This window comes from Cyanidioschyzon merolae, chromosome 10, assembly GCF_000091205.1.
Source record: "Cyanidioschyzon merolae strain 10D DNA, chromosome 10, complete genome".
NCBI classification, from domain to species: domain Eukaryota; phylum Rhodophyta; class Bangiophyceae; order Cyanidiales; family Cyanidiaceae; genus Cyanidioschyzon; species Cyanidioschyzon merolae.
Genome location: NC_010136.1, coordinates 444,155 through 466,417, shown reverse-complemented (window position 1 = coordinate 466,417; position 22,263 = coordinate 444,155). Strand labels below are relative to the sequence as shown.

General features: G+C 54.2%; 8 protein-coding genes across 8 annotated transcripts, besides 1 other annotated feature; 4 read left to right on the top strand and 4 right to left on the bottom strand.

Annotated features, from left to right (window-relative positions):
- Positions 1-2,710: 2,710 nt before the first annotated feature.
- On the bottom strand, positions 2,711-4,282 carry CYME_CMJ168C (hypothetical protein; the record flags this gene model as incomplete). Its single annotated transcript, XM_005534842.1, has 1 exon — positions 2,711-4,282. One exon carries the CDS (start codon positions 4,280-4,282, stop codon positions 2,711-2,713), a length of 1,572 nt encoding a protein of 523 aa, XP_005534899.1.
- Positions 4,283-7,923: 3,641 nt separating this feature from the next.
- On the bottom strand, positions 7,924-8,601 carry CYME_CMJ167C (hypothetical protein, conserved; the record flags this gene model as incomplete). Its single annotated transcript, XM_005534841.1, has 1 exon — positions 7,924-8,601. The coding sequence occupies one exon, from the start codon at positions 8,599-8,601 to the stop codon at positions 7,924-7,926; it is 678 nt and encodes a 225-aa protein (XP_005534898.1).
- Positions 8,602-8,736: 135 nt separating this feature from the next.
- Positions 8,737-10,639: a sequence feature (possible transcribed region).
- A 141-nt stretch (positions 10,640-10,780) lies between these two features.
- CYME_CMJ165C (hypothetical protein, conserved) lies at positions 10,781-11,503 on the top strand (the record flags this gene model as incomplete). The annotated part of the gene is made up of 1 exon (XM_005534840.1): positions 10,781-11,503. The coding sequence occupies one exon, from the start codon at positions 10,781-10,783 to the stop codon at positions 11,501-11,503; it is 723 nt and encodes a 240-aa protein (XP_005534897.1).
- A 580-nt stretch (positions 11,504-12,083) lies between these two features.
- Positions 12,084-12,914, bottom strand: CYME_CMJ164C (cell differentiation protein rcd1; the record flags this gene model as incomplete). Its single annotated transcript, XM_005534839.1, has 1 exon — positions 12,084-12,914. The coding sequence occupies one exon, from the start codon at positions 12,912-12,914 to the stop codon at positions 12,084-12,086; it is 831 nt and encodes a 276-aa protein (XP_005534896.1).
- A 327-nt stretch (positions 12,915-13,241) lies between these two features.
- Positions 13,242-13,715, top strand: CYME_CMJ163C (hypothetical protein, conserved; the record flags this gene model as incomplete). Its single annotated transcript, XM_005534838.1, has 1 exon — positions 13,242-13,715. One exon carries the CDS (start codon positions 13,242-13,244, stop codon positions 13,713-13,715), a length of 474 nt encoding a protein of 157 aa, XP_005534895.1.
- A 2,601-nt stretch (positions 13,716-16,316) lies between these two features.
- On the top strand, positions 16,317-17,249 carry CYME_CMJ162C (similar to diacylglycerol acyltransferase type 2B; the record flags this gene model as incomplete). The annotated part of the gene is made up of 1 exon (XM_005534837.1): positions 16,317-17,249. The coding sequence occupies one exon, from the start codon at positions 16,317-16,319 to the stop codon at positions 17,247-17,249; it is 933 nt and encodes a 310-aa protein (XP_005534894.1).
- A 2,709-nt stretch (positions 17,250-19,958) lies between these two features.
- CYME_CMJ161C (hypothetical protein, conserved) lies at positions 19,959-20,405 on the top strand (the record flags this gene model as incomplete). The annotated part of the gene is made up of 1 exon (XM_005534836.1): positions 19,959-20,405. The coding sequence occupies one exon, from the start codon at positions 19,959-19,961 to the stop codon at positions 20,403-20,405; it is 447 nt and encodes a 148-aa protein (XP_005534893.1).
- Positions 20,406-21,502: 1,097 nt separating this feature from the next.
- On the bottom strand, positions 21,503-22,000 carry CYME_CMJ160C (hypothetical protein; the record flags this gene model as incomplete). The annotated part of the gene is made up of 1 exon (XM_005534835.1): positions 21,503-22,000. One exon carries the CDS (start codon positions 21,998-22,000, stop codon positions 21,503-21,505), a length of 498 nt encoding a protein of 165 aa, XP_005534892.1.
- Positions 22,001-22,263: the final 263 nt, after the last annotated feature.

Sequence of the window (22,263 nt, the reverse complement as noted above, 5' to 3'; positions counted from 1 at the left end):
GTGTCTTTGCAATCCTGAAAAGAATTGATCGCTGTACTGGGCGAATCGCTGAAGCGTTCAGCACACGGTAAAACCAGTGCATCTTTCGTCTTCCTTCCGAAAGTTCTAATCCCTCCAACAAGGTCCTCAAACAGGGCATAAAAATACGTTCATTTTCAAAAATAAAGAATCAAAAGGTTGAGATGGAAAACGCAACGGAGCGCTTCGGCGATAGAAAGGAACGGGGTTCTGACAGAGCAGCATACGGCACAGAGGGGAAAAGTTCTGGCAATACTTGCACTGACGACTTCCATCATTGTCGATAATCACATGGAGCTCGTGAACCGTGACTTCAACGCCGCCCTCAGTGTCAGAAAAATGTGCAGTGCTGAAAGAGAGGCCTGCGTAGCTGACGCGATCCAACTTCACAGAGCACGCGCTCCGGCTCGACGTGTGCAAGGAGAAACTAAAAACGATGGCAGGTGGCCGGTCAAGAAAAGGCTGGTGCGGGGTGCCCGTGAAGGGATACCAGTTTATCCTCCATGACCGTAGAACGTTTTCCGTTATAGTCACCGTCTATAGTTGCAAATGGAACACTGACCTGGTTTATATATTCCTACCTTGCGATTTTTTCGAAGTTTCAGATGTTCAGTCTCGATATTCGAAATGCAGCGATGCGGGCTTCCAGATCCATAGACGGTCCCTGGATTCTCATGCGTCTTTCGAAAGTTACTCCTTCGACGCCTTACCACTAGAACTTTTTATGGAATGGTCTTCAGCATGATTCGCGGTGCCCTAGAACAAGGTCTCGTAGAAGAACCTCTATCAATATGTAATGCATACCAACAAGTCTGCACGCTTATCCTTTCCGTAAGAGCAGCATCCCCAAATCATGCAAGGTTCAAACTTTCAATCATTATGTTTCAAAGCAACACGTCAGCACAGCCATTCGCGCTTCTGGATTGGCGACCAACCAAAACACAACATCGTAGTTTGAAGACCTCTTCAATAGCTCATGCCAATTGTTTGCTGAACTTGACACGTCGAATATCCAATTCCGTTCCAATGACGAATCCTTCTCTCTTCGTGGCCATGGACAAGATGGCTCTAGACTCTAGCATGACGTCTCTGAGACGATACGCTCGCAGAGACCCCTGTCTCTTACAGTTGCATGGAAAATATCCCTGGACTCGGACCTTGCTTGTCGTAGCGATGGTTTTCGGTGAAGAGTACGCCATCGTTTAGCACGAGAAGCGCGTCGGCGGATCGAATCCCTCAACTTGCTCTTAAACCTGGTTCTTCTGACCATAGTTTTCATCATGGAAAGTTTCATAGTCTCAAAATTCCTCGATCGAATGACACAGCGCGCGCAGCGAACATAGAACTCGCTCAGGGGATCGTCCTCATGCCGCGCTTGGTTTTTGGGTACGGTATGGGGCGGGAAACACAAGTGGGGGTCGACGGGAGCCTTTTCTAGTCATCAAGGGCATACAGTGAGCGATCAAGCCCGCGATCACGCTTCACAGGACAGCGCTCAGCCGAGGAGGTGATATCTCACCACTGCCAAATGTGATCGCTGCGAAAAACGCATCGAGACTGCATCCGCAGGAGATGAACGGGGCAAGCGAAGCATAGATCGCCGCTTTTGCCTGTGCATGGAATTCGTCCACAACAGCAGGAAGCAGTGAAATCCGGACTTTAACGCTGCTGTCAACATGCTTGGACTGCCTGTCGCGGATCTGCAGAGACAGAAGAGACTCTCTTATTGAAAGCCGGAGACAAGACAGTTGGAAATGAAGCAGTCAAATGAAAATTCGCAGAGGCTCGTGTAGATCGCAATACGAAGAGGCACGAACTTGAGCGAATGCTCCTGTGTTGACTGAGCGGAACCGTTCCATTTCAGACTGACATGCGTATGGAAACTTTACGGTGTCGCTGTCGTAAAATGGGGCCCCGAACTGCCCCAATCAGGAAGCATCCTGGTGCAGGTGATCCCGACGCCATGCCGAGCCGAGTACCCATCATCGGTGCAGTGCAGATAGCAGGCCCCAGGATAGGCCGATCGAGTCTCTTTAGGCAGCGGGTTATCCGCCGCTGCCGACGCTTTGAATGCTTGCAGAAAAGCGGACAGGCAAGTCAACAATGATCAAACGCCGGAGACAAGGATACAAGCTTGCATGCAAAGAAGCTATTGAATAACCCCGCCCGCCACAAAAGCAAACACACACACATTCCGTACGCTAGCTGTCGATTTCGCACACAGGTCCACTATCGAGCGAAACGAGCAAGGCTTCCCACGCATACCGCTCATCCGTCTTCGCTCAGGCGAAAGCGATACATGGCTGCCTCCGGAACATGAAACGAGTTGATTGCATCCAAGCGCTACCCCTACGTCTGTCAAGGAAAGCGGCCGGCAACGCCAGAGCGCTCGGACGGTACCCAGGCCCGCCGCGACCCATACACGACTCCCGCCAAACCGCAGCTGCAGCCGGTAGTGTCCAGTACCATGATAAGCAGTGCTACCGCCATTGTGGCGTAGGCGAATGAAAATACAGCAATTTTGGAGCGCTGACCAAACGGACGCTATGGCAACGTGCTTCGACACAACAGCGCATGCGTTTCTTCGGGGTTTACTGCTCGTGTGCAAGTAGATGCAATCGAGTCTAAAGCAGTGCTGAATATACGTTGCTTGCACATTCCGCGACAAGGCGCTGCCTAAGACTGCGGAACTTTAAGCTGCCGCAAGCGGGCCGTCTTGGGCAAGCAGCTGCTGACCTACCTGGCGATACCTGTCAAGGATGCACTGCCGGGCATACTCCTGCAGCACTCCAGGAACTGCTTCGCCAGTGATACTCGGTGTCGCGGAGTCCGCAGCCAGCTGTAATACATGGGACGTCGCTCCAGTGCCGCATACGAGCAACGCTCGGGCATTCGCGCGCTCGTAAGCTGCCACGAAATCCCGAACACTGATCTCGAGAAGATTCTCCGGGACCGGAAAAGTCGCCACGGCAAGCGCATACAACGCTGCCGTTTGTGGGTTCTTCAGAGGCACCACCTGCACTCGATTCTCATCGGGCTCAGATTGCGCCTGCTGTTGCTGTTCTGCATTCTGTACGGTCTTTCGTTTTCTCTTACTTGTATCGGAACTTGATCGCCGCACACCTCCGTGATCAAGTGCGATCAAAAACAGCGGCGACTCCAGAACAAGATTCGGCGTGGACGGGACGCGTAGCGGTGCGATGGCTGATGCGCTGCTGCTCTTCATCGCAGTGTCACCGGAGGCATCGCCCGACGGGAACGCAACCCGTTGCTGCCACTGTCGCTGCGTTACTTTCGGAGGCGGCACGCTAGACCGCCAGTCTTCCAGACGCAGAACATCGCGCCAGCCTCGCGCAAGTCCTCGATGCGTCCACATGACGTGCTGGCCGTCGACGCCCAAAACAGCGCGACCATTGGAGTGGAGCTGCCCATTAAGGATCAGTCCATATCGCTCCGGATCGATACCCCGTCGGGTGGAGAGCATTGCTAGAGAAGCAGCGGCGCCGATAGCGCTTCGCATGTGATTGAGCTGCACGCTCGCGCCAATATAGACACGTTGTCCATCAGTTGTTACATGCGCAAGGCCTGGCGAAGCGTTCCCATCAGGTGCTCGTGTTGCTGACGCCTTGTCTCTTGGCGGCGAGGAAGATATTCCGTTCTTGCCGGAGTTCTCCTCGAACCGACCATGATAGCCAGCACCTATATAGACCACGATATCAGGGCTGAATACATTCAGATCCAGAGCGCCCGCCGGAAGACGCTCCATCCAGTGCGTGAGCGCAAGCGCAACGACAGGGTCGTCGCAAACCACTCGACTCGCCAGGCACGTCTCCAGATCTGAGCCAAAAGCCCCGTCTAAGACGTAAAGCTTTGATTTCCAAGATGATGACGTGAAAGCATCGCCACCCCTACATAAGTAATCCGCGACTAGCGCTTGATGCGTGCGACGTGACGCAGCTGGCGGGAGGAGCTGCAGCGTGCCGGCAGGCCGCTCTGCGTTCCCATGCGCAACAAGCGCACTTGTATACGCTGACCCATAGCGCTCTATGCAGTGTGAGACCAGATTCTTTGCGCGGAGGTTCCTGTAGACGTATTCCACGCCAACAGGTGCAGCATCATGTCGGGCGAGCGACCAGTTCAAGGAGGCGTTTACACCTTGCAAAGCGGCGGTGGTGCGCGGACTCCACAGCGGCTCCCGGAGCGACCGAACGCGCGTGATATTTCGAAGCGCTTCTGCTGTTTTCACCGCCAGTTTACCGGACATGATCCTGCTGACTCCAGAGTAACGCTCAGGGAACACACGAGCGTCCAGTGCAAACCGCCCCGCGAACACCCGCTCTCGTTGCCCAGCGTAGTAGTAGTAGTAATCGTAGGCAGCGCGCCTCCGTCTACGGCATATCGACATCGAATGCGGGCGGGGCGGCAGGCTCTACGCCAGCCGTTGAAGCGGCTTCGCGTCTGCCCGCCAGGGGACGTGACTCCTGGTTGCATCGGCCCCAGGAGAGCAGGTATCCAGCCGTCACTGCGCACATCTTTACCATAAGTCGCAGCATGCAATATGTTTTAGGTAACCTGTTTCGGTTTTTACTGACAGCGCCTCTGATGACGCTGCGCGATCTGATTAGGCAGACTCCGAGGAGCATCGCGTAGATATACGGGCGGGCGCTGCGACCTGCGCATGCCGCGGAAGAGGCTGCGACGTACACTCTCAGTGATCGCGTGGTGCCTACCCAGGTACCGCTGGGGGCGCTTGCGTCACGATAGGTGTCGTGTCATCTTGAACGGAGCGCACCAGATGCGCAGAAATGTCTAGTCGTGGACTACCCTATTTGTTCATCGATTGCCGATGAAAACCGTTCACGATGTATGGATAAGGCGCTCCGGTCTGTTCGGACAGCTGAACGGTAGACTACCAGTGCCTTGTTCCAGGCGGTAATGCAATTCTGTGTCTCGTTGGCAGTGATTTTCTTATCACAAGTGTTTAGCGTTTTAACAGGTTGCCCACGCAGGGAGCAAGACGATGTTCGGGAAAATTCGCTGGACACGAAACAGCTGGGCGCTACTGGATCACAGGACATTGCCTGATGTTGACCAAGGCGTTCAAGCTTTGTGCAGCAAATGCTTGCGTGCATTTTTGCTCATTGAGTCACGCCAAAGTAAGCGTCCCACGGGGAGGAGCTTCTCCGTCTGGCGTCCGATCAGCTTCTCGTAACCCACCTCGTGAATCCATCTCTGTTTCATTCTCCCGGTCCATACCAGTTTCTGTGTACACTAGTGCCCGTGATTTATGTGAATTATCTTGAACTCATGGATGGCAATTGCACAGGAACGAGCCCCGCTTCTGCCCTTGGTGAAGACGTTCGAGTGCTTCATACTTGTGTGCAGAGACCAGTGGTAGCCCACTGAGGAGGCCAATCAGCACAGGACAACATTGTCTGCGGAGATGTACTGGGTCTCGATGTGTCGTATGGGAAATACATCGAATAGATCCCCGAGGAAGTTGGGTGCTCGAATCCAGGAACCAAGTCTGCTTTGCTTAGGAGCGCTCAGTGCAGGAAATCTCAGAAGCGCAGTATTCGAAAAAGGCATGTATCCCGTTTCAAACATGCTTCGGATACGAGTTCCGTGTACCCGATTCCGAGAGCAACGCCATGAGCTTGGACGATCGGAAGCGAACTCGCTTCCACTGCGACATCTGTTCCGTACTCGCGAGCTCCTCGATCGTCTCCGCAGTCACCAGCTCGTCGTTGACCGTCATCGATACTCCGCGAATGCCGTTTATCAGTCCCAACTTAGCTGGGACAGTACGTTGAGCGCGCAACGCCTCCAGTGTACGCTGCACGAACCAATCGACGGTGACCAGCATATGGTTTATGAGGCTGGTATGATGCTTTTGGGCACCTGCTCTGTAGACACTCCGGTTACCGACGTGTCGCGCCAATGCCTCCAGGTATTCTGGGAAGTGTGTATGTGTGCGACGCTCTAATCCGACGATCATGCGGTATGTCGTCTTCTGTCTGGAGCATCAGCTGTGTTGTCGCATGCTGGTTTGGTCTAGGTATGCGAGAGGAAGGTCGGTAGCCAGCTGTTCCGACACCGGAACTCCTACAAGCAACTGCTTGATGCGGTGCGTCCTCGCGAGCGGAGCCAGGCACGACATTCTCGAGTATAGAGCGACGTGATCCCCACTGGCGTCTTGCACTGCACTTTTTGAGAAATTATTCCTGGTGAGGAGTTTTGTTAGGCAGGCCTCGACAGTGATTTCAGGGTATTGTTTCCGCGTAAACCGTTCCTCCTGTCGATCTTTGCTTGGTGTCGTTTCGCGAGGATTTTTCTCTTCTTTGTTCAGGAGTTTCCTCGCCTTCTCATGACTTGGCGGGCTAGCATGGATACTAACGCACTACTCCGTATCCTTTATTCCGCAGTATTCAGATCCAATACGTAGACGTGGACACTGAAACTCGCCTGTTCTTCGTTTGTTTCTCCCATTCCTCAACTACCTTTTCGTCACCTGGTCCGGCTCGACCACGTCCGTGGACCGAAGCGCGCCGTTCCGCTTTCTCCCGCGTACGAGCAGCGAACCAGCACTGCAATGCACGGCAGGTGAATGTGTAGAACCAGTCGACGCAGAGGGGTTCGTCGAAAAACCGTATCACAGATACGAATGACTCATCCATAGAAGCATGAGCTTGAATATGGCATTCGAAAAGGAGAACACGCCTCGGACTCGATTGAACTAGGGAGAAGATGCTAGCACGAAGAACTGCTCAACACGAATCGCTAATGCGAACCGCTTCAGCGCATTTGAGTGATCATAGTCCATGGTATCTACGAACAAGACACAAGAATCTGGCGAGCACAAGTCACAAAGCGCGTCAACGAAGAATGCGGTGTTGAACAATTCAGCCCTTGCAACAATTCGTAGGCGAACACACCATAAAATCGTTGTTAGGGCTGGTGTTGTCGTCACGCTCGCTTGCCTCTGCTTGACGAACAGCGGTCTTTCCCGTGTTAGGTACCGGTATTCAAGGCTAGCATTTCCCTAGGCAAGTCTCACCGAAAATGAAGAGCTCCCATACCTCCTGTTGAGAGCATTCGCATTTCAGTGCGAAATCCATTCTGTGACGTTCAGCAAGTGACGATCTCCCGTAGACGCGCACTTTTGTCCTTGTCCATTTGCGACTCTTCATCACCGTTCGAATCAGTGGTGCGGAGCTTTCACATCCTGTGTATACTCTAATCGTTTTTCTTAGACAGCAAATGGATTGGAATGCACTGACGAAGAGACAATCGTGTAGATCGTATTCGACAAGCTGCGTTTCGGGTGCGCTCTGTCTACACTAAGCACTACGACAAGGGCAGTTCATTCACTGGCTGACCGTAGAAAGCGTGGCTTGAACAACGAAGGTCGTTGTTCTCGCAAGCTAATCATGGCGGCATCAACTCCTTCCGCGAACTTTCTCCAATCCACAGAACACTAGACTTTAATTGAATACCGGGGAGAAAACCAGACAAGAACAAAACCAGCATGCTGGTTCACGTCTTCCAGCGTGCACTGCGCTTACTAAAACGCCAGCACGCCAGCGCTGGTACCCGAAACCATGTCCGCGAGCGCATGTCATTTTTACGCATGGTCGAAAGGCTCCGAAAAACCTCTGTCATTAGGCGCCCGGAATATCGTATCTCGAATCGAATCCTGCCAAGCAGTGCAACCGTTCCTCATTCAGACAAAGCGCTTTCAAGTAAACAGGCTTTGGCTCAGTGTCTTCGAGTGCAATGCCCAGCTTCGCGGATGCACCAGAATAAAGCTTAGGAAAAGGATTTGCCTTGATCGGACGCTAGGGAAAGCTTCTCGCGGGATGTGCGCCTGCCGAGCATCTCTCGCATTGTCACGATTCTGGTGCATCAAAGAAACTCATCCTCGTAGTTTTCAGCTAATTCCTTATTGCTCGTCATCGCTTCTTGCTTATGCAAATGAGCATAGTTTCGCGCATCCCGTTCACGGGCTGCCTGTTCCTGATGGGCTCTTTCCTCGGCCTGTCGTCGCCGAGACGCTGCCTTTGACCAGCGTTGCTGCTCGTGTTGAAAGTCTTCGTGTGATTTCCGAAGCTCGTCAATTGTGCACTCTTTGCGTGAGCTCTTGATCTGCTTCAATCGCACAGCGTCCGAACGCGCGACGCGGATTCGCTGCACAAGTTTGGGGTCTCGAAAGCCCACCTGACCTGGGCCCATGTCTCCAGACTTCAACAGGTTCGACGCAGGCGTATACACGACGTGAACAAAGCTCTGCTTGGCACCTTCGATAGAGTTTTCCTTGGCAACGGCCGCCGCTGCACGCACAACCTCTGTCGGCGGTTCAAGTGGTGCTGCGCTCAGCTCGTAGGCCGTGCCTCCAGACGTCTCGCTCAACTCGAAGAGGCGCCTCTTGGGTCGAACGTAGACGTGTGCAGAAGAGTGCTTATCGACATGGAACCACCAGTCCAACGGCAACGAATACTCGAGCAGTGCGTCATTCTCGTATTTATCCCTTCCGAGAAACAAAATGTATCCCTGCAGTTCATCGCAGTCGTATACGTAGGGCATACGCAACCGCACATCTGCTACAGCTTGTAGGCAAGTGGCGAATTCTCCAGTCAGATGGTTCAATTTCGATGATGCCTGGGCAGGGGGCCCGGACACGCCACATATCCGTGCGTATATCGAAGGTAGATAAAAAGGAGATTTATGGACATTGTTGGTCGGAAGCTGTGTGCGCTCTCCGTTGGCGGTGCTCGTGTCGATGCCTCGAGGCGGATCAACGCGCATACGTGGGGATTCCAGCTCGAGCCATTCGGGATCCCTGGTTAGATTGAGCGCTCCTATGACGTAAAAATCGAACTCGATGCATGGTACGAGCCACATGCCGCATGTGCCGCTGGTGCGTCATTCGCGCCGAGGTTCGCAGAAACGGGCTTGAATGCTATTTGATGCGTTTGCATCCACGGCAGGGGCTCTGCGTCCGTACTGACGAGGTGGCGGCTCTGGGCAGCGCGTTGCACATACAGCAGCGCTGCGGATGCTGCTCGCCGTCGCGGGATGCAAACCCGGAGCGCGCCCCGCAGGCCGCTGCATCACAACGTGTTGCTAGAATGATCATTTCGGAACCGCTTGAAGAACCGTACTCACCGTTGACGCATTATGGCTTCCAGTTGCCCTACCAAACCGGCATTCCAGACAGCAGTCGTCGGCTTACAGTGTGCGCAATAGGATAGGTCTGCTCTCAAGCGTAAGCACACCATTCCGAAAACATTAGCGTGCGAAGACTTGTAGTTGCATCGGGATGGTGCGATTCCCAGAGGGCACCGACGCTGCCAGGCCCCGTGGTGTTCCGTCTCCCGAACAGGCATCACGTTCAGGTCGTTCGCATCGCATCGCGGAGCGTCCAGCATTCGGACCGGCACGCCGGCCGCACCCATGGATCACATGCCATGCCGCTTCCAGAAGGCGTTTGCATCACGCTCGCAGGTGACACCTTCTGTGGCGCTTGACAAAGAATTGCTGCTATGCGGTAGGAGGCATCGAGCTTTCTCGATGATCCAGTGGTGTTTCGCGGCATGCACTCCTGCTCCGAACCCTCCAAAGAGAAGCAGTTGGTATACGACACAGGGTATTGAGCTGTATCTTCGATGGGCGTTTCATCGGATTCGATGTTGTTCGAAAACCCCAACGCTATCGATTCTTCCCGCAGATTCGGACGCTTTGCAGCGTAAACGAGAAAATGAACCAGGTAGCCTGAAGTCAGGTATACGGCGCGTTCACCGCCCTGGCCCTCCGCATTCGATAACGACGTGTAAACTGCGGATCCAACCCTAGGACGTAGCGTATTCATCCCTCGAATAATCGACATTTGATACGCAGTTTCAGCTCGTAGTTCCGTGGCTCGCATGTCGCGCAATCAATGCGATTGCGACCTACTACATGCCCTCTGCCGGTCTCGAGATCGATACGATCATCATTCACTGGGCTATTCACTCGAAAAATTCGCGAGTGCGTTCGTGAAGATATCAAAGTTTTAGAGAATGTTGCCAACAATCCGTATCCCAGGTTGCTCTGAGCGACCTGCATGCAAGCCCTTCACCGTAGCATAGTTATCCGTGTTTCGACGGTGCAACGCTCAGCAGCTGCGCATCCACGTTTCCAAGAGAGCAAACGCGAAGAACGTAGGTAGTGCAACCACCGAAGCAGCCAGTGTCAGTGCCTCTACCTAAACGAGCCAAGCAGACTCGTAGTCGGGGCGTCACAGGTGTAAACGGTATGATTCGAAGACGACAAAGCCTGTGTCGAGAACAAACGCCTCCGACAGTTTACTTTATGGAGCTGAAGTTTCGACACCAACGCTCCGTTTGACGAATCCCGAGTTTGACTGCTTCTGGAAACCCTGGCACCCGCAGGTGCAACACACGAAGCAACGACTTTCCAGACACACCCACAGACCGACGCTAAGACTCAAATACCCAGAAGCGTCTGCCAAGGAACCGAAGTTCCTCCACTACTCATAGAGAGCAAAGATGCACTCGGCATAGTCTCTTTGAAGGCAGATATCCTGTATCAGGCGAAACACCTACTCGGACTCGTGCGAGATGCTGTATCAGCTCCGTGCGTTGCGCGGGCACAGCGGCGCACCGCCAGTCCACACTAGCGCTACAGCCTTCAAACGACCGAGCGGGGTACGCGCTGCGTCGGTGTCGTCTTCGACGCACGAACGCAGTAGCCGGAGCAGGGCATGGCGAAGCAAGTTGTTTCGGAAGACGAACAGGAGCGAGTTTTCCGGATACTTCTTGCAGAGCAGGAAAACGGACGCTGCGCAGAGTGCTTTTGCCCTGGACCGCGCTGGGCGTCCGTAAACTTGGGCGTCTTTCTCTGCATCCAGTGCAGTGGCTTCCACCGAAAGCTTGGTGTCCACGTTTCTCAAGTCCGTTCGATCAACCTGGACCGCTGGACGTCCGAGCAACTTGAGAACATGAAGCGTATCGGTAACCGACGCGCAGCAGCGATATGGGAGGCACAGCTGCCAACCGACTTTGAACGTCCTTCACCGGGCGATATTGGTCGCATGCAAGAGTTTATCTGGAACAAGTACGTCGAAAAGCTATATTATCGTGAGCCAAGTCAATATTTTGAGAACGAGGGGCATTCGGTCTCGCGGGATGCCTCGGCCGCAACAGCGTCCACGGTTTCTCCCGCGGTAACTTTGCAAAACTCCAGACAAAGCTCTATGGGTGCATGCGAGCGTTCGAAGCACGTTCCGGTTGAAAACAACTGGTTCAATGCTCTTTTTGCGCCGTCAAGCGAGCGTGGTAACAGCCACGAGCATGCGCATGGTCCCGTGGCTGGTGCAGAGAATCACGAACATCTCCAACGGAAACGCCACATCCTTGCTATGTACGCACAGCGCAACAATTCAGAGGCTTCCAGCGATCGACTCGACACGTCGCCGAAAACGTAAACACCCCAACGTTCGGACCAAAAGCCGTATCTTTCACGTGTATGCCCAACACAAAAGTCACGAAGGCTTCCTGCAGTTGACTCGACCCCTGTCCGGAAGCATAGAGACCCCGGTGTTGCCTCGAGGGCGTCGCGACCGCTCTCGGCTCGACCGTCTGGGGCATTTGAATCCAGGCCGTCGTCGTCCGGTCCATCACGATCACTGTTAAATATGCACTCTGGTAGGTTGCGCGTAGGTGTATGCAATCGTAGTGGGAAAGCTTCTCGGCATCTGATAGAACACGACCCGTCGCCTTCGCCGGCTACAGGCTCGTAGCCCCTGTCCAGAGAGTAGGAGGCTTCTCGGCATGCGGTAGAATGAGAATCCCTGCCAAGACAGTGCACGACGGGCGTCAAGTACCGCTCGTCCCTAGCCACCGTAACCACCGACTGGGACATCGAACACGGTAGCATCTGCGAGCGCAAGCAGCGCTGCTCCACTGCCACAGCCCATGTCGGCACACACGGTATTATTGCGGTGTCCAGCGAGCGGCCTTGGTACTTCCTCATATGGGCGCGAGGGCCCTGCTGTGGAACACCAACTACACAAGCGCTGCGTCTCCACCCAGTGCGTAGATCAGAGAAGCGAGCCATCGTCGAGTGCTCTGATCCTCGTTCAGCAGCTGCGCAAATGTAGTGTCGCGGAGGCTCTGCGGGAGACACTGGCGCAAGGCTTCCCTCGCCCGAGGATTATCGCTCAGCCGCAAATAACACCGGATAATATGCTTCAAAAGACGGCCGGATGGTTGCTCGATGAGGCTATTGACCATGTTCGCAAGTACCGTGCTCACTGCATAAAATCTCTCCGCCGTCTGACAGACATAATTCAGCCCACTATCATCTAACAGTATTTTTTGGACGATGAAGGTAGCAACTGTTTTGCTGAGCTCTGAGCCGGTCTCCATGATTCGCAGGCACAGCGGGATAATCTCCGTGGAGAGCAGGAACGAAGTCACTTCTGGGTCGTCGACCTTGGCAAGCGCACCTATAACGCCCAGAGAAGTAAGACGCAGATATTCAAAAGGCCGCGTCTTCGAGACGGTGTTCAGAAACGGGTACAAGTACAGCGGCAAGTGCGCGGCTAAAAAGGGGCCGCGAGTCTCCGGATGACTCGCCACGCACTGGAGCAGCGCCAAAGCATTGCAGACTCGGTTGGAAGCGTGACCAGTGAGAGCCGGTGGAGAAAGTAGCGGGTAAATAGCGATGATTTCTTGTAAAAGCACGGCAACAGTACCCGGTGTGTGCCAGAGAATGAGCGCGAGGTTCGATACAGACTCGCGCTTCTTCGAAAGCTCAAGCAACGCAGCGTCCCGATGGTCCACTTCCTTCAAATTATGCACAAGCTGAAGAATACGAGCCTCTGTATCGTCCATTAAAGAAGCTCGGACACAAGCCTACCTGTTACCTAAGAAAATAGGGATCTATGTGGTTAACGTCAGCGCACGGCATAGCCATAGTCTCAGCGGTCGATCGAAGTCGCGCAATCAGGGTGGCTCTTTTCGGGTACTCGCAGCGACGATCCCACACACCGCCGAAGAAAACCCCCAAAGGCATATGTGTTGGCAGCTGTTGTGATAACTGGACGCTTAACGTCGGCGTGTGCGTAACGTACCGGACCCGAGTAACACCTGGTACCGACGACGCTTCCTAAGCTGAGCGCGCTTTGACGTGACACTTGAGTTTTATGGTTACGGCCAACGATGAAGTGGAGGCTCTTCTGGGTGAGCATGCTGCAGGAACTCAGTGGGAAAGCGGCTTCTCGTAGAGGACTCGTTGAGCGTCGCTTGAATCTGGTAGAGCGGACACAGCTGTGTTCTCTTAGGGCGCAAACCGTTGAACGTTACCTGGGTGCTTGCACCCTGACCCAACGCCGTTGGTTGCGGGGCGTGAGCACGGCCACTGACGCGAACGCCCTAGAGACGCGTAAGCGTCGTTGCCTTTATCGAGCGAACCAGCGCGGTCTGCGGGAGCTCGATATCCTTCTTGGCGAGTGGACGCAGAGGCACCTGGCAACGTTCACTGAGCAGGATGTCAGTGAACTTGAGCAAGTTCTCGATCACGAAAGTCCTCTACTCTATCTATATATAACAGAGCAGAGACAGCCGCCCGCAGAACTGGCCGGACTTGCACTCTTCCAGCGACTGGTTCGTGAAACGCGACAAGCGCGCTCCTAGCAATACGAAACGCAAACAATCGACGAGGTTTCTAGATGCATGATCAGCATGGCAACGAAAAACGGAAGCTGTAGGCACGAGTGCAGGTCGCTGTGGAGATTTGGCGCAGTATAGCGACCTCGATACGACCTCGGCGTTGTTGCGACAAGGTAGGGCTGCCTTTGGGTGGAGCCTTGCATGGCCGTCAACACCATCGCACTGGTACTGGAAGCGACTTTGGTCCTCGCGAGACGCGGCTTCTCGTGCGGGACGTGTGCTGAGCTCTAGAGAGCCATGGACATGCTGGTACCTGCTTCGCAACAACGCGCTCTGATGATGATTCGGAGCACCATCGTTGCCGCGGATGGTATTGCGATGCGCGTGAAGGTCTTTTGATGATCTTGATGGGATTTGCGTGAGCTTGTGGAGCATTGGGCATTGACAAGTCGAGAGCAGTCTCTGAACAGTGTCGGCGAGTTTGGTAGTTTCGTAAACAGACGTGCGACGTGCTCACAATGTCTGCGAACAGGCTTGGACTAGCTTGCGTCGTGGGGTCTACTGTTCGCCTGTTGGCGAACTGGTATATGCAAACCTGCGTTTTCGCGACATTAGCGCAGGAGAATCCGGAGCTATCCTCCGCCGTGAACATCTTTTCCAAGGCATCACGTGATGGCACGAGAATCAATCGTCGGTATTACAGAAGCGCCGTGCCTAAAGCTGCTCACCGGACTCTTAGCAGGGACCTTGAATACCCGGGTAACCGGGGCGCTGGGATGCATACAACCGGAGATGGGATTATCGTCTGTTGCTCGCAGAACGGGAAGAGAAACTGCCGCCCGGGCACGGAGCATGCCCGGAGTTCTCGTCAATGGCAGACACGTCCTTGCAATCACCACATCCGCGTTCCGCTGGAGGTCAACATTATTGGATCTGGGCCCGAATCCCTCTGCGGTCCGCGTGCGATATTGGCATATCTCTCTCGCGCTCTCGCAGCCCATTTGTCGTAAAGGCTAGGCTTGCGTTTGCGTTCGCTGGCAAGGACGCAGCGGCTTTCGCGCTGCAGAGCGTCTCGTGGTGCAGAGTCTGATACAGCGGAGGTCTGCATGGCGGCTATCTTTGTTCCCGTTCTGAATGCGTCGTAGGCCGCGCTCAGGTCGTCGATGTTGCGCTCGCGACAAGTCGCGAGTTTATCGCCATCCACGCATGGATCCATGGACGCGCATATTTTTATGGTATGAAATAGCTGAATCTGGGAAGATTCCCCTAGGTGCACGCGTTTTATCGGCAATGAACGAAGAAAACGCCGCTCCTTCCGAGACGCATCTACATTTCAGCAACTCCCGTCCAGTCCAGTCTATCTGTTGGGGATCGATCTTAGATCCACCCAGCGACGTGTCGGATACCGTGCTTGCCATGAACGCTCGCAGCAACGCGAGATGCGTCACCGCCACAGTCGATATGTGAAGGCAGGACTGGTATGGGGCGCCTAGATGAGTGCCAGCTCGCGGCAACCGCCGTGAGTGCGTACATTGCCCGGCACTGAATTGCGATGGTGAACCACGCATGCAGCCAACATCCACAAGCGTATCGCAGAGTTGTTCTGTTTCTGTACGTTGTCCGATGGGGCGCTATATGCGTCGGAGCGAGCGCTTACGACAGGCACTCGACATCAAGTGGATCGCGCAGTCGAACCAGTATCTCCGATTGGATGCACGCCTGGAGGTGATGACTGGTGGACCCTCGAGGAATGGTGCAGAAATCTGGACGCGTACCAGGAAAGCCCCGCCTCATGCATGCAAGTCAGCGGAGTGGAAATATCCCACGACTATTTAGGGTAAATGAATACCACACCTGCAGTCGCCTCCCAGCCTTCTTGGACCGGCCGCCCGCTATGGATTTCAGCTTCTCCTTCGATACTTCGACCCTGCGAGACTATTTCACGAAGTTGGCTCGCCCCAGCGCCTCGGATTTCGTCTCCAGCACCAAACATCATCTGATACAGGTAGCAGCATGAAAGTCTCGATTCACAAACTCAACGCGTGTATTGCCTCTAGTAAGGCGCATCAATGCGAGGATTCCAAGAACTCGCGCACTCTGTGGCACTAAAGTCTCGTCATCTTCCCGCAGGCTAAACGCTCTCTCTCGCCTATATCCGCTCTTCTTCCTCATCGAAACCTGCTCTTCATTCGCTCGATGTTCAACGAGAAGAGGGTTTTTACGTTTCTCTTTCAGGTAGCCGGTGATGACAGGCCTCCAGGATCGCCGACGACCATGTCCATACGTTTCCGTTGGATTTTTGTCTCGTCAAAATGAACGAATATCGAACATTTTTGCTATACAACGCGAAAAGCCATTTGCGTACATGCTCCCGGAGGTGGAACACAGCTCAGGTGACAAACGCTAATCATCGATCCGACACGCGCATGGTAGATGGCGCTGGCGAGCACGCATCGACGGCGATGTTTGCCCAGCTCCCGATCCCCCCGCCGCCGCCGCCGCTGACGACGACGCTGATGCTGATGCGCCCGGTAGCGCACTGCACAGCGCCCAGAATACGGAATGACCTGCGTATATGAGCGTGTCTGAGCGTGTACGTCGGAGGAGGCGTACGCGTGCGCGCACATGCCTCTACGGACCTACATATTTCCTACTCGGGTTGCGCGCTTACTTTCCGTGACATCTTTCATTGTAACCGTCTTCTTATGTCACTGGAACTTCATCAAGGCAGCCCTGTTGGCCTATGCTTTTATCTTTTTCGACGATGGCCCGCTTCACGGTGAGCGCTACTGGCCGGCGTTCGCGCGCCTCCCGCTGTGGAAGTGGTACGTGCAACGAGTTCTGAACGTGCACCTTCACGCCGAGTGCGGCATCCTAGATTCGAGTCAAAAGTACATATTTGCAGCCCATCCGCACGGAATCCTCGCTTGGCAGCATTACGCGACGTTTACGGATGGTTGCGACTTTTTGAGCAAGGTAGCGCCGGGGCTGGAACGGCGCGACCTTGTGGCGTCGGCGCTGCTTTGGTGTCCATTCATACGCGACTTTGCGCTCTGGTTGGGCTGTGTGGATGCGTCACCTTCGGTTGCAGAGCGGCAACTGCGACTCGGACGCAGCTTGCTTATCTTCACGGGCGGTGAACACGAACAGGTTCTAGCCGAGCCATATTGTCAGCGCATTGTTCTTCGCAAGCGAAAAGGTTTCCTGCGTCTGGCGCTGCGCCACGGTGCCCATATTCTTCCGGTCTATGCGTTTGGTGAAAACGAACTATATGTAACATGGCCTAGGTTTGCGCAACGTTTTCGACTGTGGCTCGTGCGTCGCACACGTGTTCCACTGCTGCTGTTTCGCGGGCGCTGGTTTACCTTGTGGCCAGATACACGCGTTCCTGTCCATGTTGTGATTGGTAAACCAGTGCGCGTACCCGGACCGATCAACGAGCCGTCTGACGAGCAGATTCTCGCGCTACAAAAGCGCGTTTTAGACGCATTTGTTCAATTATTCGAGCGTCATAAGGGCCGGTTTGGCTACGGGAAGCAGGACCTGCTCATTGTATGAGCAGCGCCCAGCGAGCGGGCACCCCATCCGACGCATAGCACAGCGCATTTCGTCGTAAAGCCATGGGCAGCGGTTGGCATGCTCTTCTTTTCCAGCAGAGGGGCGGGAGCGGGGCGCATACGCACTCGCCGGCCTGGCGAGCACCGCGAACGCATCGAGAACGAGACCCCACGCGCATGGACGTCTACGAAACAGCCGAGCTCGATAAATAACAGGTGCTGACACGTTATGGGCTGACTTGTTTCCATTCCCGGGTGGAGTGAGATTCGCTTTCGCTGGACATCGCAATGCTGTTGATGTATTCTCCCTTTCAGCTCCGGGCGATCGCCGCAGCTGCACTCGATGACTCCGATTTGTCAACCAATGCAGTGACGACGTATTCATGGCAGCAAGGGGGCAGTCCTGGGAGCCACCATGATCGCTTTTGCGAGCAGCAGCATTGTTTTGTGCCCTTATTCAGCTCTAGGTGCGGGGCTGGAAGATATCACGCTTAAATTTTCGTAGACGCCTGGGCTCTATACAGTACGAAACGATGATCCCGAGCGAGGCGCCAATGCATGCGGATCAGACCGTGTTCCGTGAAAGCACGTAGACAAAGTGTCATCATACGTTGACCTCAGGGATACTGCTCTGTGATGCAGCATACTGAGGAAATATACAATGACCAAAGCTTTTCTTTAACGCCTGATGTGTTCACCCGACTGGTGCGGTGTACATACACGCCGGATGCTGGTTCTCTTCGCCGAAAAAAGCGCCTCACCATGCGAAGGTCGCGACATTTCTCACCAATAGAAGCGCCTTGCGATTACCCGTTCGGAAGCGGTGCGAATCCCGAGGTCTCGCTGAACGCACACAAATCCTGCTGAGATGGCGTTTACGGAGCGCGCGCGGAAAGCCCTGCAGGACGCGGGTGCGCTCGCAATGGCGACACGCCTCCCGAGCGGTGCTAGTTAGCGTCCACCATCAAACATGGCGAACAACGACAACAGGTGTAAAATTCTAGAGGACAGTCTCGTGTCTGGCAGGATTCCAAGCATGACTCAGAGCTGGTGTGCACGCTCCGACGGGCGTAGAGCGCATTACCCATGTTCGAACAAAACTGAATGCTGAACTGCTCGCGTTGTATCTGCCACGCGATTGTTTACGAAAAATTTTCGATAGATATACAGCTCGACATTCCAAACGCAGCAAAAAGGATGCAGGGGTTCACTAGTCGATTTAGGGTTCTCGGTCGTGTTTTCGGAGTGGCGCCCTCGACTGTCTGCCGCTGGCATTCGTTACGTCACCGGTGTCAAGATGATTCGCGACGCACTCGAGCAAGGGCTCGTAAATTAACCCATTGCATTATCCGATGCAAAAGTAGAAACCTCCTAGATTATCGTTTTCTTATGCGTAGTGTGCTAAAACTATGCATTCTTCAAGTATTCAATCCGTCTGGTTCAAGGCAACTCTTGGGCACAGCATGTCGAGCCGCTGGATTGACAACAAAAAGCTCAGCGTCGTCGCTTGACAACTTCCGCATAAGCTCATGCCGAAGATTCACCGATCTTGTCGTGACAAATCTTCCTCGCTTTGCAGTCATGGATGCAACTGCATTCGACTGCAGCACCACATCTCTCGCGGAACGTGCGTCCAGAGGCTTCCGACGCAGCTCTAGCAGGAAATCGTCTTGGGCTCGAATTTCCATCATCGCAGCAACATCTTTTTTTGGAGCTCGCGTCACCGCTTTCCACAAAGGGAGCGTAGAGGGATCGGAATCGCTGGACTCGGTTTGAAATCTGGATTTTCGTTTCGGTGCTCGCTGCATCGCGGGTAAGCTGGCGCCCCAAAAATCATTTATCGAATGAAAGTGCGTGCGCTTGCTTGTAAAACAAGTCACAGTACTTGTCAAATGGATTGCCCTGAAGAAGCACGTGATGCTAGGGCACTGCATCGGGCACGGAAGCGGCGGAGGCCAGCAAATACAAAGCCTCCTGCACCCGTCAATGGCAAGTACCGGGCGCTGGTGCTAGCCCTCATGCGCCACAGGGCGGCGATCTGCTGACCACGAGGAGGCCTGCTGAGCATACGGGAGCATCTGACCACAGTCAACTGTCACCGCTGCAAGTGCGCCTCGAGGCAGCGTTCATCGAACATGGAGATGACAAGCGATGCCCAGATCGCAACCACTGTCTCTCTGTTAGATGTATTGACAACACCGAGAAGCAACGAGATATGGACGGGAGCACTGCCTTCAGCATCCTTCGATTGCCTACAACTGGGCGGGATAACAAGGAGAGACCTGCGTATTTCTAGCCGGAAATCAGCTAGAGGAACAGGAACCAGTCGCGGAAAAAGCTCGCCAAGGCCCGGGCGTTGGTGGCCACTGAAAACGATGCAAACTTCAGAGTGTACATGCTTATGGTGGCTGTATAGACCGGTTCTATGATATTCTGATATCGCTGCCTTCGGCGCTTAAGGACCGCATAGCGCCCACTGGCAAGTAAATGCTTTTTAATGATAAAAGCACGTTTTATCTGACTGCAAACCCCCGGTTGCGCGGTCGCTGTCAGCAAAAGCACGAACTTAGCACATAACGCGTTCATCGTAAAGACATTCGTACAGTCGCTCGGCGTTTTCGGCCCGGACGACCGCAGCGAACTTTACAAAACGAACGAGTCGCAGCTTCAGAGGCCGCTTGCACGAAACTCGTTTTCTTTTAAGAGATCAATGCGTCTCCTGACCCATAACTTGTTGATCTGTCCCGTACACAAGAAACCATTGGCGATCCGTAACGTTTCCGCTGTAGACATAATCCCAGTGGAGTACCAACCCAGGTTTCTGCTGCGCATGATCCCACGACTCGACTGGTCGCTGCTACGAGCAGCAGCGGTCTCTGTAGAATCTGACTGTGTGGATGCACTGCCGGAAGCAGCTCCAAGCCCCTCGGAGCTGCCGGCGCTGGAAAAAGCGGTCGAAAGCGGAGACCGTTTGCCGCTTTTGGATGCTCTTCAGCGACTGTTGCTCGAGACGCACGTCGTAGGCGGCCAGTTGCACTGCGAACACGGAGAGTTTTATGTAATTGCCGACGGCATTCCGAACCTCTTAGCGGACGCAGCTGTAAACCCATCGGAAACAGCGTCTGAGCAGGCCGCGTGTACAACGGAAGGTAGTTAGCGTGGGAAACGGAACCTCTCACCGACCCGTCCTGGGACACTGCTCGGTTCTAGAGCGCCACTGGAGCAGTCTGAAAACGACTGAACTGGCCCGTGCCTATTCTGCGAACGAGTCTTGGAGCGCATTGCTGAAATGTCGAACGAAACTTTGCGGTACGTTGCAGACAAGTTCAGCATTGACAATAAGGAGGTCGCTGCTGCTGCTGCTGCTGCAAGTCAGGTCTCTGACAGACAGGTACAAAAGTTGTACAGGTTGCTTTATTCGAAATTCATGCAATGAGATTGTCTGAACATGTTACCACATGTCAGGATGTTGAAATGAAAGCGCGTCAACATACAGAATGGCTGGATCTCAATCCAGCAAATGGTACAATCGCCTCGGCTGGGAAGCGATGCTTGGGAAAGCTAGGCTCTCGTTTCTTCCCGTGAAGCAAATGGAATTCCGTCCGTTGGAAAACGTGTCTGCTCCCGGGAGCTGCACAAATGGAAGACCTGCTAGTCATAGTAAGGTTCTATGCTATGGTGTCGCTAGCGCGATAGAAGCACACGCTCAGTGTAGCATTGCTTCAACCGCATTCAAAGAGTACAAGACCTTGGCGGTTGATGACGACAGCGCGCTATGCGAGGCATGCACACTCCTCGATCAACGTAATGCATACGTGTCCAACGTCAGACAAAAAAACAAATGTCTGTGGACGTCCGCTCGACACGCCTCGCAAGTCTTCGGCGGATGACTCTTCGGTATCCAGAGGACAGCTTGGAGTCCGCGTTGAGACAAGTTGCGTTCACTCAAGTATCTCGTTGAAGAACAACACGCATCACTCTTGCGCATTGAGGTTGGCTCGATGACCCGTGCACATTCCGCGTTTTCCTGCGCTTCCTCGTGTCGGTCTAGCCGTGCAACTCTATGCGTTCTGGGCGCACTCGGGTGCCCTGCTCGCGGATATACCTCTGGCCGTAGTCGCGCGAACTTATCCATGCCCTGCACATCTCCGCTTTCTTTCGTGCTTATCTGCTGACAAAGCACGCTTCATCGAAGATATACCCGCTCGAGCAACATCCTCAACCTTAAAAAGGAGCTCTCTCTGTAGACGCGTCCTAGTCATCAAGACGTCTTGGCCTTTGGGATCTTGCGGTGCCGCGCCCGGGCCCGCTCTTCTCAGGGTGGTGCTTGCCACCGCGCATCTGGAGGATCACTGTCGACACCGCGTCCAAAAACAGCAGTCCAAGGCAACAGCTAGCAACGATGATCGGTAAACGACCGGCCGGGTGCAGCGATAATGTACCGAACCAGAACACCTCCGTGTAGAAGTGCGCGAGTGCGATGACGTACGTGAGTGCAGCTAGCAGACGACACGCCACGGAGCCGTAACGAACTGCCGCAACGATGCGCACACTTCCAGACGTCAGCAACCACGTTGCATACAGGCGGCCAATGAGCGCCGCTGTCGAGCGCGGTCCCGATAAACTCGTTGTGTGCGTGTAGAGCACTCTTGTTGGATAAAGTGGATCTTGGAGGACGGATGCAGCCGCTCCCAGCGCCAGCGCGCCAGTTAAACCCACGGCCACACGTGTCATAAACCGAAGTGGCCTCATTTGAGCAACCAGGAAAACAGAGGTCGTGAACAGAGCGATACAATAGACGTAAGCCGCAAACGTCGCTTCGTAGCCGCTGGTTGGACAACAGACAACGCCCGCTGCGCGATCTCCCACATCAAAAGAAAATGGACACAACGGCTGCTCTGGTATAATCGTTCAATTCATTCTAAGTTGTTCGCAAGATGTACAGCATGGAGATGCGTGTTGCAGCGATCCGGGATTTCGATTGCATCCCTGGGTTTCGGATTCTCGGTTGTGAT